This window comes from Myxocyprinus asiaticus, chromosome 13 (genome assembly GCF_019703515.2).
Source record: "Myxocyprinus asiaticus isolate MX2 ecotype Aquarium Trade chromosome 13, UBuf_Myxa_2, whole genome shotgun sequence".
Classification (NCBI taxonomy): Eukaryota; Metazoa; Chordata; class Actinopteri; order Cypriniformes; family Catostomidae; genus Myxocyprinus; species Myxocyprinus asiaticus.
In genome coordinates this window covers 26,917,533-26,930,983 of record NC_059356.1, presented here as the reverse complement: position 1 = coordinate 26,930,983, position 13,451 = coordinate 26,917,533, and the positions used below count along the sequence as shown (strand labels likewise).

The 13,451-nt window shown below is 43.2% G+C and overlaps 1 long non-coding RNA gene and 1 gene segment (V, D, J or C); one reads left to right on the top strand and one right to left on the bottom strand.

Moving 5' to 3' along the window:
* The window catches only part of LOC127450684 (uncharacterized), a 29,590-nt gene that overhangs the window by 7,847 nt on the left and 8,292 nt on the right, over nucleotides 1-13,451 (top strand). The window lies entirely within an intron of this gene.
* LOC127450678 (immunoglobulin heavy variable 1-3-like) lies at nucleotides 18-671 on the bottom strand. The segment is given in 2 exon segments: nucleotides 18-430; nucleotides 515-671. Coding segments are annotated over 2 exon segments (441 nt in total).

The following is a 13,451-nucleotide window of genomic DNA, read 5'->3' as shown; positions in this document are numbered from 1 at the left end:
TTTCAAACAACATAAAAAGTAACTTGTTGAATTTACTGTAACATTACTGTAACTCTTGGGAACTCAAAAATTAAATGTCTTGCATGAATAGTTTTTGTGTAGCCCTGTAGTGTTTTGTCTAACTGTGGATCTCTTGCACAGTAATAAACAGCCGTGTCTTCAGTCTTCAGGCTTTTCACCTCTAAATGCAGTGTGTTTTCACTTGTGTATTTTGTGATGGAGAACTGGCCTTGTAGAGACTGAGCAAAAATAGTGCCAGTGCCACCGTCAATACGCCCAATCCACTCTAGTCCTCTCCCTGGTTTCTGACGGATCCAGTGCATGTTGTAGCTGCTCATTGAGAATCCAGACACAGTGCAGGACAGAGTGACTGATTCTCCAGGTTTTTTCACCACAGAATCTGAGGAGGTCAGTGACTGACCACTGACAGCTAAAAAACATTGAAAATTAGGTGATGCATAGTAGAATAATACAATTTAATTTTATTGTTCCAGAACAAATGGGAGTTTCTCACATGAAATAATCATCAGCACAACTCCATACTGTAGCATTTCCATCACCACACCAAATCTGTCAAACTAAAATTTTGACAGCCTATAGCCAAGTAGCAGAAGTTTAGTCACACAAACATTGACTGAGGGTTCAGTTTATAACACACTCAAGAGACACTGACCCTCCCCACAAAATCATTTGCATCTTCAGAGAGTTGTAAGCCATCAGGTATGCTTGCGTAACCTCCGTTCCCTGATGGAGGGAACGAGAAGTTGTGTCGATGTAGTGACACTAGGGGTCACTCTTTGGAACCTGAGACACCTCTGGTCTTTGATAAAAGGCCAATGAAAATTGGCGAGTGGTGTTTGCATGCCACTCCCCCGGACATACGGGTATAAAATCAAATCAAATCAAATCATTTTGATTGTCACGCAGCCATATACACAAGTGCAATGGTGTGTGAAATTCTTGGGTGCAGTTCCGATCAACATAGCAGTCGTGACAGTGATGAGACATTTACCAATTTACAATAACATCAAATTAACACAACACAATTATAAAGTCTAATATACACATAATTACACACAACGCAATATACAAATAATAACATACACTATACAGTATACAATACACACAATATAGATACACATTATTCAATAAAAAAAAGTATATATAGTATATATAGAATGTACAGTAGGTTGTATTGTACTGTATTGACATTCAGGCTGTCGGTTGATAGTAAGTTGTTAAGAGAGAATATAATATAATAATATAATATAATAATAATATAATTTATGACAGTCCGATGTGAGATATAAGAGTAAGAGTAATAAAGTGCAGTGCTGATGTATTCTGATCGTGGGAGGTCAGGAGTTCAAAAGTCTGATTGCTTGGGGGAAGAAGCTATCATGGAGTCGGCTGGTGCGAGTCCTGATGCTGCGATACCGCCTGCCTGGTGGTAGCAGTGAGAACAGCCCATGGCTCGGGTGGCTGGAGTCTCTGATGATCATCAGGAGCTGGTATGCAACCACTCATTCAGGTTTTATGCTGAGGAGCCGAGACAAGGTCCGGCCATTTCAGCGGGTAGTTCAGCATTGTGGCAGAAGGGACACAAAGTCTTGTTCCCTCCATCAGAGAACTTAGGTTACGCAAGTAACCATGACGTTCCCTATCTGTCACTCACTCGATGTTGTGTCAATGTAGTGACACTAGGGGTCCCTATACAAATGCAGCAACTGGCTGAACTGTGTTACATGAACTGGCGGTGTGTGACGGGCAGACAACTATGTGCCTCGTAGCCAGCGCAACAGGCCGACACATAACCTCCCCCAACATAGTTATGAGTGTTGAACAGCCTTTGGGGACAAGTTGACTACCCAAAAGATAGAGACAGGCAAACCCAGTCGTGGCCCCTTTTCCCCTTCTTTTTTTACACTCCCTAAAAAAGAAGGGGGATTATCCGACTGGGCCGCCAGGTCTAGTCGAGGGGTGTCCCTCCCAAGGGGAGGACACTGCGGAGACCACACCATGCCCAAAGAGAGGGGGGGATATTTAAGTGGAAAATATGTCACATGGTCTTGCCGACCATATGGAGAAGTCTCATGGCAGATCCTACCCAATGGGGGAGGAGTTACTACAAACATGGAGACTGTGGCAGAGGGGGCTTGAAACGAATTAGCGGAAGATATACAATCGCATGGGGTTACCTTACAGGGAACCGCCACAAGCGGAGCACCTACCCCAGAACAGTGCTCTTAGTTTGCACGTGTACTGGGCCGGCAGCGAGTCTCTCCGAAAACTCGCCTACCAGAGGGCTCGGAGGAAGTCAACCAGGGAACATAGTTTGTGAACACTACTGGGAATTAATGGCGCATGTCTTCAGTTCAGAGGAGGTGAAAGGCGCTATGTGCAAGCGATATATCTGGCCAGCTATCCCGGGCTTATCCGCTTGTATTGCATGCCACTACCTGGGATGAAACCAGTTCCACCCGGAGGTTGTAGAACCTTGCAAAGGTGTTGGGTGTTGCCCAGCCCACTGCTCTGCAAATGTCTATTAGAGAGGCACCCCTGGCCAGGGCCCAGGAGGCCGCTACACCCCTGGTAGAATGGGCTCGTAGCTCTACCAGGGGTGGCACGTCCTGTGCGTGATATGCCATAGCTATGGCGTCAATGAGCCAGTGGGCGATCCTCTGCTTGGAGACAGTGCTTCCTTTCCACTGTGCACCAAAGCAGACAAAGAGCTGCTCAGAGATCCTAAAGCTCTGCGTGCAATCCAAATAGATGCGTAAAGTGCGCACCGGACACAGCAACGACAGGGCTGGGTCTGCATCCTCCAGGGGCAGCACTCGCAGGTTCACCACCTGGTCCCTAAAAGGGGTCGTGGGAACTTTGGGCACATAGCCCAGTCGGAGTCTCAACATCACGTGAGAGTAGCCCAGACCGAACTCCAGGGATGTTTCACTGAAAGAGAACGCTTGCAGGTCTCCTACCCTCTTGATGGAAGTGAGTGCAGTCAGGAGGGCAGTCTTCAAGGAGAGTGCCTTAAGCTCAGCTGACTGCAAAGGCTCAAAGGGGGCTCTCTGTAGAACCTGAAGAACTACAGAGAGGTCCCATGAGGGAAAGAGGCACAGTCTGGAGGGGTTCAGCCTCCTGGTGTCTCTCAGGAACCTGATGATCAGGTCGTGCTTCCCTAAGGACTTACCGTCCACTGTGTTGTGGTGTGCTGCTATAGCAGCAATGTAAACCTTCAAGGTGGAAGGGGACAGCTGCCCTTCCAAACTCTCCTGCAGGAAGGAAAGCATCGATCTGACTGTGCATCTATGGGGGTCTTTGCGTCGGGAAGAACACCACTTAGCAAACAGACGCCACTTAAAGGCATACAGGTGCCTCGTAGAGGGGGCCCTAGCCTGAGTGATCCTGTCTACCAGCACGGGTGGTAGACCGTATAGGTCTTCCATGTCCCGTCCATGGAGATTACAGAGGTCTGGTCGCGGGTGTCAGATAGTGCCCCGTTCCTGAGAAAGAAGGTCCTTCCTAAGGGGAATTCGCCGGGAGGGGGGCTGTCACGAGGAGCGTGAGGTCCGAGAACCACGTCTGGGTGGGCCAGTAGGGTGCTACCAGGACGACCTGCTCCTCGTCCTCCCTGACCTCCCTGAGTCTGTGCAAGTAGGCTCACTGGGGGAAATGCATATTTGCGTAGGCAAGGAGGCCAGCTGTATGCCAGTGCATCTATGCCGAGAGGTGCCTCGGTCAGGGCATACCAGAGCGGGCAGTGGGAGGATTCTTGTGAGGCGAACAGGTCTACCTGTGCCTGTCCGAATCGACTCCAAATCAGCTGGACCACCTGAGGGTGGAGTCTCCACTCTCCCTTGAGGGTAACCTGCCTTGACAGCGCATCCGCTGCAGTGTTGAGGTTTCCCGGGATATGAGTGGCTAGCAGCGACTTGAAGTGCTGCTGACTCCAGAGGAGGAGATGACATATGCTACCGTTGCTGTGTTGTCTGTCCGAACTAACATGTGCTTGCCCTGGATCAACAGCCGGAACCTCCGCAGGGCGAGCAGAATTGCCAACCACTCGAGGCAGTTGAATGCAGCCACAGGCCCATGGAGGCGTCTGTTGTGACCAAGACGCGCCTGGAGACCTGCTTTAGGGGAACACCTGCCCATAGATACGAGAGGTCGTCCAAGGGCTGAAGAGACGGTGACAGACCGGCGTGATGGCCACGCGATGTGTCCCGCGGCGCCATGCCCATCTCGGGACTCGAGTCTGAATCCAGTGCTGAAGCGGTCTCATATGCATCAACCCGAGCGGGGTGGCCACCGCTGAGGATGCCATATGCTCCAGGAGCCTCTGAAGGAATTTCAGTGGAACCGCTGTTTTCTGTTTGAACGCCTTCAACAGGTCAGCACCGACTGTGCGAGCTCGTTCGTGAGGCGCGCTGTCAATGAGACTGAGTCCAACTCCAAACCGAGAAAGGAGATGCTCTGAACTGGGAGGAGCTTGCTCTTTTCCCAGTTGACCCAAAGCCCTAATCGGCTGAGGTGCAAGAGCACCAAGTCCCTGTGTGCACACAACATGTCCCGAGAGTGAGATGGGATTAGCCAATCGTCGAGATAGTTGAGAATGCGAATGCCCACTTCCCTTAACGGGGCAAGAGCTGCCTCTGCGACTTTCATGAAGACGCTAGGCCGAACGGGAGGACCTTGTACTGATACACCTGACCCTCAAATGCAAACCGCAGGAAGGGTCTGTGTCGAGGTAGAATCGAGAAGTGAAAGTACGCGTGCTTCAGGTCTACCGCTGTGAACCAATCTTGATGCCGGACGCTCGCCAGAATGCGTTTTTGCGTCAGCATCTTGAACGGGAGTCTGTAAATCCCGGTTCAGTATTTGCAGGTTCAAGATTGGCCGCAACCCACCGCCTTTTTTCGGTACGATGAAGTAGAGGCTGTAAAACCCCTTCTTCATCTCGGCCGGAGGGACAGGTTCTATTGCACCCATCCATAGGAGGGTGGCAATCTCCACGCTCAAGGTAGCAGCATTTTCGTCCTTCACCAAGATGAAGTGGATACCGCTGAACCTGGGCGGAAGCCTGACGAACTGAATCGCGTAGCCGAGTCGGATGGTCCGGACCAGCCATCGGGATGGATTGGAAAGCACAAGCCACGCATCCAAGTTCCGCGGACAGGTTCTATTGCACCCTTCCATAGGAGGGTGGCGATCTCTGCGCTCAAGGTAGCAGCGTTTTCGTCCTTCACCAAGATGAAGTGGATACCGCTGAACCTGGGCGGAAGCCTGGCGAACTGAATCGCGTAGCCGAGTCGGATGGTCCGGACCAGCCATCGGGATGGATTGGAAAGCACAAGCCACGCATCCATGTTCCGCGGAGAGTGCCGCTGGAGCGCCAAACCTGCCAAATAGAGTGGTGGATGGTGATCGTGATGACTGCCGTGCACACCGGATACATGACCCAGGGAACAAGGAAACTGCTCTTGCTGAACTCTTGGGTACTGCAGCCACTTGGGCAGGCAGCACAATTAAAATGCAAAGGTAACAAAAGATTCTCCTCCCGGCCCTCAACTGGGGGATGGAGTGGTCTGCATACCAGCTCCAGAGCAGCGGGTTTCGTCGCACCTGGGTCGCCCGTCTTTGGGGCACTTTGAAGCCTTTCACGGGTTCTTGGCGGCCGCGAGACATGTGGCTTTTGCTTCTTGCGGTGGGCTCCACACCGGGGCCGGGGCCGGGCCACAGGGCCAGGCTGTCACCGCAGGGGGATGCCCTTGGCGATGAGCAGATGGGATGCGGGATCTTGAGCCGTGTGTTGGCGCTCTGCGGGCATAGGTGCACCACGAGTGCCTTTATCCACCGGAAGGATTGCCGAATAGCCCTTGGCCACCCCACCATCAAGGGTAGTGAGGGCGGGGAAGCTGAAAGATCGGGACCGGGCAGTAAAAAGTGCCTCCCATGACCTTGTCAGCTCCTCATGCACTTCCAGGAAGAAAGGCACTGGAGCGGGGCACGGCTGCTTTGAGCGGCGCCGCGAGCCCAGGAACCAATCATCGAGCCGCGAGGGTTCAGGGGAAAGCGGAGGGTTCCACTCTAGCCTGACACCCGGGAAAGCATTTCCATCATTTCCGCATCAGCCTGTGACTGGGCAATCGTCCCCAAAGGGGGGAGCCCAGCTGAGGCTTCTGCATCCGACTGGACAAGCCCGCTCTCCGATGCTGCGCTCGAGAGCTCATCAGCTTCACGGGCTCCGAACAAGAGGTCGAACTCGCCGTGAGACGAGCCGGCGGACTCATCCGGAAGCCCGATCGGGGCAGACGAGCGTGCTGGGGAATGGGAGGTCCGTGGGGGGATAACTGCCAAATCCCATTGGGGTCCCCAAATCGCCCCCAGTGCTAGCCGCACCGGCCTCATACCCGTGGGTAGAAGGACTGAGGCGGGGAGCCTCTGGGGTGGCTTGCTTCTTACGAAGGTAAGCCGCGACCACATCGTTGCCGTGGATATGTTCTCGCAATGAGTACATGACCCATCCATGAATGCTGTCTCCGCGTGAGCAGTGCCCAGACACGAATGTGATCGTGACCGTCAGAAGGCGAGAGATAACGAGCGCAACCAGGAATAACAAACAAAGGAAAGGCATTTTTAAAAAGACGCATCTTTAAAAAGACGTTCCATGTGTGCCGCTCTTTTAGAGAAATATACTCTTTTAGAGAAATATACTCTTTTGAATTCTGCCGAAGCGCCCAGGGGCATTCTCTGCAGTGCACCAGTGCAGAGGAGGGAGAAGCTGCTGAAATGCGTTGTCAGATCCAGCAGAGGTGAATGAACAGTCGTGGGAATTCAGCTCAGTGAGCATGACCGTTCGGCTCCGAAGAGAAAATCTGAATGAATGGTTTTATACCCGTATGTCCGGGGGAGTGGCATGCAAATACCACTCGCCAATTTTCATTGGCCTCTTATCAAAGACCAGAGGTGTCTCGGGCTCCCTAGTGTCACTACAACGTCGAGTGAGTGACAGATAGGGAACTATAGTTTAATACAGTTAGATCAATGTCATTACAGTCGACACAGGATTTCTGAGCTGAATGACAGTTTTCATCAGTATACACTTTTGTTCAGTACTCATGGTGTTATTTGGTATTGGCTGAATTGATACTGTCAGTATGCAGATCATCTCACAAAGCATAATCAGTTTCTGTTGTGTGTCTTTGCCTGTACTGCTGTGTGTTGCTTGAGCACAGTTGACAAGAGAGCATTGAATTGTATTTTGCGTTATCTGGAAAATTTAATATCAACACAAGTATGATTGGTGACTTCTTGGTTTTACATATCTGTACCCAGTGGTCCACTGTCCTATACCAAGAAGGATGGTCCCTGTAATAAATGAACAATGTAAAACCCCAATGTTTGTTGCTGACATATATCAGACTATGAGAGCATAATATGACTGTTTTAGATATATGAAGTGTTTGTTCACAGTATTAGTTTACAGTACATACTATCAGTTCACTCTTTGCTCACTTGCAAAACCCACAAGTTTGAAAACATACTAATGTGTTAGCATAGTATTATCGGAGTGCTGGAGCAAATATCATATTTCTACTACCATTTTTGGTACTACCAATTTTATATATATATAAATCTTAAAATATTTTTATATTGTGTGTGTGTGTATATATATATATATATATACACACACACACACACACACACACACACATTACCGGTCAAAAGTTTTGAAACACTTACTCATTCTTTATTATAATGTTTTTCACATTTTAGTATAATAGTAAAGTCATCAAAATTATGGATAACATAAATGGAACTATGGAAATTATTTACATTTATGCATTTGGCAGATGCTTTTATCCAAAGCAACTTACAGTGCCCTTATTACAGGGACAATCCCCCTGGAGCAACCTGGAGTTAAGTGCCTTGCTCAAGGACACAATGGTGGTGGTTGTGGGGATCAAACCAACAACCTTCTGCTTACCATTTCAGTACTTTAGTCCACTACGCCACCACCACTCCACCACAATTATGTTGTGACTAAACAAAATCCAAAATAAATTAAAACTATGGTATATTTTAGCATCTTCAAAGCAGTCACCCTTTGCCTAGAATTTGCAGAAATGTACTCTTGACATTTTCTCAACCAACTTGAGGTATCACCCTGGGATGCTTTTTAAACAGTATTGAAGGAGTTCCCATCTATGTTGGGCACTTATTGGCTGCTTTTCTTTATTATTTGGTCCAAGTCATCAATTTCAAAAACTTTTTCTTTTTAATTACATTTTAGTTTTATAATGAAATAAATTAATATGGTGGCACAATTATATTTTGTCTACAAAACTAATTATATGATAACATTTAAGCATACGCCTTCAGATCAAAACATTTTTAAGATCATGAGAAACATTTCAGGCAAGTGTTTCAAAACTTATATATATATATATATATATATATATATATATATATATATATATATATATACAGTATATATACTTTGTTTTTACAGGCTCAGCAGCCATTATTTCACGTGAAAGCCTCCTTATACTGTCCAGACTGTTTTTTTGCTCAGCATTGCAGTCATTTCTGTCACTGTGGCTCTCTAGCACAGTAGTACACCGCACTGTCTTCAGTCTTCAGGCTGTTCATATGCAGATACAGTTGCTTCTTATTGTTGTCTCTGGAGATGGTGAACCTTCCTTGAACAGACTGAGAGTAATAAATAGACTGGCTATCATATCTGATTAATGCCACACATTCCAGTCCTTTTTCAGATGTCTGTCTATTCCATCCCATCCAGTAGATATTAAAGTCTAACCCAGAGGCTGTACAAGTCAGTGTACGCGATTTCCCAGGTTCAGTGACCACAGGCTCTGATTGAATCAGTGATTGACACCAACAATCTGCAAAATTCAAAAATGAAACATGATACATTACAAACTGATTCAGTTAAAGTCTTTTTACATGCTAAGCCTTAAAACTAAAAACATACTTTGAGCAGCCAGTAACATTATTGTAAATCCCAAGATTTTATGCTCCATATTATAATGTTGCATTATTGTGTAGATGCTGAGCTATACAGCGATACATGATTGATTATGGTACTATAAGTGCTTGAGCATGATACATTTGCATAATCCTGCCTCTGAATGCTTGAATATGGTCTGTGGGGTGAGCCACGCTGTAAAAACTGAAGGTGCTACAAATAAACTATTGTGTGCTTAATTACTTTTTTTTTATTTTTTTATTATTATTCTCATATATTATAGTATTTATTTCAAGTACCTCAAAAAGGGATTAATTTTTTAGAGTGATGCTTTTTTAGAGTATGCTGGACTTTATAAGACTAATCTTTTAAAGGTCCTAAATGGCTCTGCAGCCACTAAATTTATTGACTGTTTTAAGTACAGAACAGATCAGTAATTTAAACAAAAGAATGAACGTTTATTGATCACAATTTATTTGTCCAATTTCAAATCCAAGCACTTAAAGACTCTCTGCTGGCAGCAGTAGCTTGTGCTGAAAATATAATTAACTCTAATATTAAAATTAAAATCTCAAAAGAATTTGCATTGCACTTTTTTCCATCCGTCCACCTAAATTAAATTATCTACAGTGCTCTTGTACAGTTAAAGACTTTTGTATCTTAAACAGACACAGTGATATGTGGACATTTTGCTTGCCTTAAATCATAAAAAGAATAAGTTATTTTATATTTCAGCAAGGGGCTCCCTCTTGTGGAACAACACTGGTAAGAAGATATGAATTATATTATAATTTTGTACCATTATTCAAAACCTAAAACCCCAAATAAAGACATTTTGTTTACCAATGCGTAAAACATGACACAGACATAAATATATATATATATATATATATATATATATATATATATATATATATATATATATATATATATATATATATATATATATATATTAGCTTGCAGTCATTAAAATTAACTCCAGTAGAAGGAAGAGAGCCCAATCATTCATTCAAGAAGAATGCTATGTAATGTAATGCAATGTAAGAAAAGACTCCATGCTGAGACTAATTAATCGATTTAAGCAAGTGTACATTGAAACAAATAATGTATGTGTCATTTCAGTACTAACATGCTTTTTCGCATTTCATGCATGTACTAGGTTCAAAACTTGACATGCACTTGATACATCAATTTAATGTCTCTGCCCCTTTTTCTGCCTTTGACCATCTTTATCTTTTGACTCCTCCCCATTCTTCATTATGGGTTTCGGAACAGCCGTCTGTATTAGTGTTTTCACAGTGCCCCTTGCACAGTAATACACTGCAGTGTCTTCAGTCTTCAGTTGATTCATATGCAGATAGAAATTTGAACTGTCTTTAGAAGCTGTGAATCTGCCTTGCACTTTTTGAGCTGAGCTCTTATCAGTATCTGAATAATAATAAATGATCCATTCAAGTCCTCTTCCAGGTGCTTGGTGGATCCAAAACATGTTAGTGCTCTGAACAGCAAAACCACTGCAGGCACAGGTCAGTTTGTGGGAGTGACCTGGAGCCACATCATCTGACTGTTCAGACTGTGTGAGCACCTGAGAGTCGATACCTGTAGATATATACAAAGTTTACAAATAATTGAAATTATGTATTTATTTACACAGAGTTGGTTTTGCACTGTAAATGTGGTAACCTGCTATTTGTACCTTCAGGAGCTAATTCTACCAGAACTAAATCTTGAATTAGGTAACCTAATGGATTCAGGTTGATTTAGTGATTTCAAATAATATTTTTGACTTGTTTGTACAGGGAAAATACTCACAAGACATGGCAGCCATCAACAGAAGGAGATATGAAGTAATCATGATTTATATCCAAGCTGAACTGGTGGCAATCCTCATATGAAGTGTCAAGAGTGCACTCAACAATAGTTGTTTAAATATGGAATGGAAGTCTGTTAATTTGCATTGAAACCATGATGTAACTAAAACTATGCAGTCAATGGCACTTGTGTGTATTGAGGTTCATTCTATGGACAATAGTACCACCTCCTGTTATGAAAATAATATTGTACTTCCAAGGCATGGATAAATATGATAATTTTTCTCAGGTGGTAGTGTTTGTGCATGCAACCTAATTGGAACTTCTTCAGGTAGAGAGATAAAGAGTGACGTGTTACGTTCTGGTGAAAGCGGGTATGAACTACTTACTGTAGTATGTTGTAGTTCTCTCCCTTTGTAACAGACAGTGTTATAGACAGCTGTACCTTCAGTCTGTAGATTATCCCTGCACTGTTATTTTGTTGTTGGTTAGGTCTCTGGAGATAGTGAACTTCTGTTTTTCTGTTAAGTCTGTATTGCGAGCTGTTCATTATCATTGTTGTAATGTTATCATTGATGTAAAGTATGGAGTGAAAATTCTGTTGATAATTTACTCACCCTCATGTCATTCCAAACTAGTATGACATTCTCTCTTATGAGGAACACAAAACTAAATGTTTTCATGAAAAAAAAAAGAAAAAGAAAAAAAAACAGGGCCATGTTGTCAATACATTGGCAGTCGACAGTGTATTGGACACTTGGAAAATGGTACACAAGTCACATGGACTATTTTTAATATACTTACTTTCCCTTTTGTGCTCCACATAAAAGATAAAGTCATGTAAGTTTGGAAAAACATGAGGGTGAGAAAATAATGACAATTTTCGTTATTAGGTGAACTATTCATTTAACAGATTTTATTCAGATAAGAAGCCTTTCTTCAGACAACAGAATGACATTTAATTGCTGTTGAATTCTTCTTATTCAGATATTAAAATCTCTAAAAATGTTGCCTTCTAACTCATCGCTTCTAGCTAAATCATTATTTCATGTGAAAATCTCTTTAAACAGTCTTGGCCAATTATTTTTTTTTTTTAATTTATTTATTTTTTTTGCACAGAACTGCAGAATTTCTGTCACCGTGGCTCTCTAGCACAGTAGTACACCGCACTGTCTTCAGTCTTCAGGCTGTTCATATGCAGATAAAGTTTCTTCTTACTGATGTCTCTGGAGATGGTAAACCTTCCTTGAACAGACTGAGAGTAATAAATAGACTGGCTATCATATCTGTTAAATGCTACCCATTCCAGCTCTTTTCCAGACTGTCTGCTAAAAAGCCATCCAGGAGCCACCAAAGTCAAATCCTGAGGCAGTACAGGTCAGTTAGTGAGATCCTCCATGTTTAATGATTACAGCCTCTGACCTAGTCAGTGTCTGGCAGCAACAATCTTAAAAATAAAAACATGATAAATAATGGTAAATACATTTGATTTAAGGAAAAATACCATGTAGCTACTGTATATTTAAATGCTGAGCCACTAAAGCTACAATCATACTTTGAAAAAACAGTAACAGTATTGTAAATCCCAATATTATGCTACCTATTGTTAAGTTAAACTGTTGAGCAGTACATTGCCATAGAGAACTGGTTATGGCACTTTATGAGGATGAGAAATGTGTACAATCCATCATTTGAATTTAAATACTAAAATTAGGGATGTCTTTTAAAAAAACACAGGCAATACTAATAAGACGAGAAAAGACGGGTGTTCACTAAGTCAGGTGTAAGTATTTAATGGAACAATTAATGGTATTTGATAAGTTTTGCAGAGGTGGGACCAAGTCATAGTTTTACAAGTCACAAGTAAGTCTCAAGTCTTTGCATTCAAGTCTCAAGTCAAGTCACAAGTCAAGACAGGCAAGTCCAAGTCCTCAACTTTAAGCTTCAAGTCATAAGTCATAAGTGCTTTTAGCCCAAATTAGTGTCCGAGTTTTAATTACTATATTAAATTTATATCAGGAAGGCTTTTAAAGTATGTTCATCACTTCCCTGTTCAATATCATTTGAGATATATTGTATATTTTCACTAAGGGCACCGATCTATCTCAGTTAAATTTGTCTTCCTAGGGATGTGCTTGAAAGTTACAAGTTTGCCTTAAAGGAATATTCCATGTTCAATACAAGTTAAGCTCAGTTGATAGCATTTGTGGCATAATGTAAATTGGTTACCACAAAAATGTATTTTGACTTGTTCCACCTTTTATTTAAAAAAAAAAAAAACAAAAAAAAAACAATCAAGGTTACAGTGATGCACATACAATGGAAGTAATTGGGGCCAATTTTTGAAGGGTTTAAACAGAAAAGTGAATCTTATAATTTTATAAAAGCACACATTAATTCTTCTGTTAAATTTTGTGTATTATTTGAGCTGTAAAGTTGTTTAAATTGTAATTTTTATTGTCATGTTAGGGTTTTAGGGTTTGTTGACATTACAGTACATCGTCATGGCAATGAAGTTGTAAAATTGGCTATAACTTTACACAGAAAACATAGTAAGCGATCTTAATCACACAAAAATCATGTTAACACACATATTGTTTATGTCTTGTGGCTATACTTTTGAAACAGTTAGTATTTTAACATTCAAA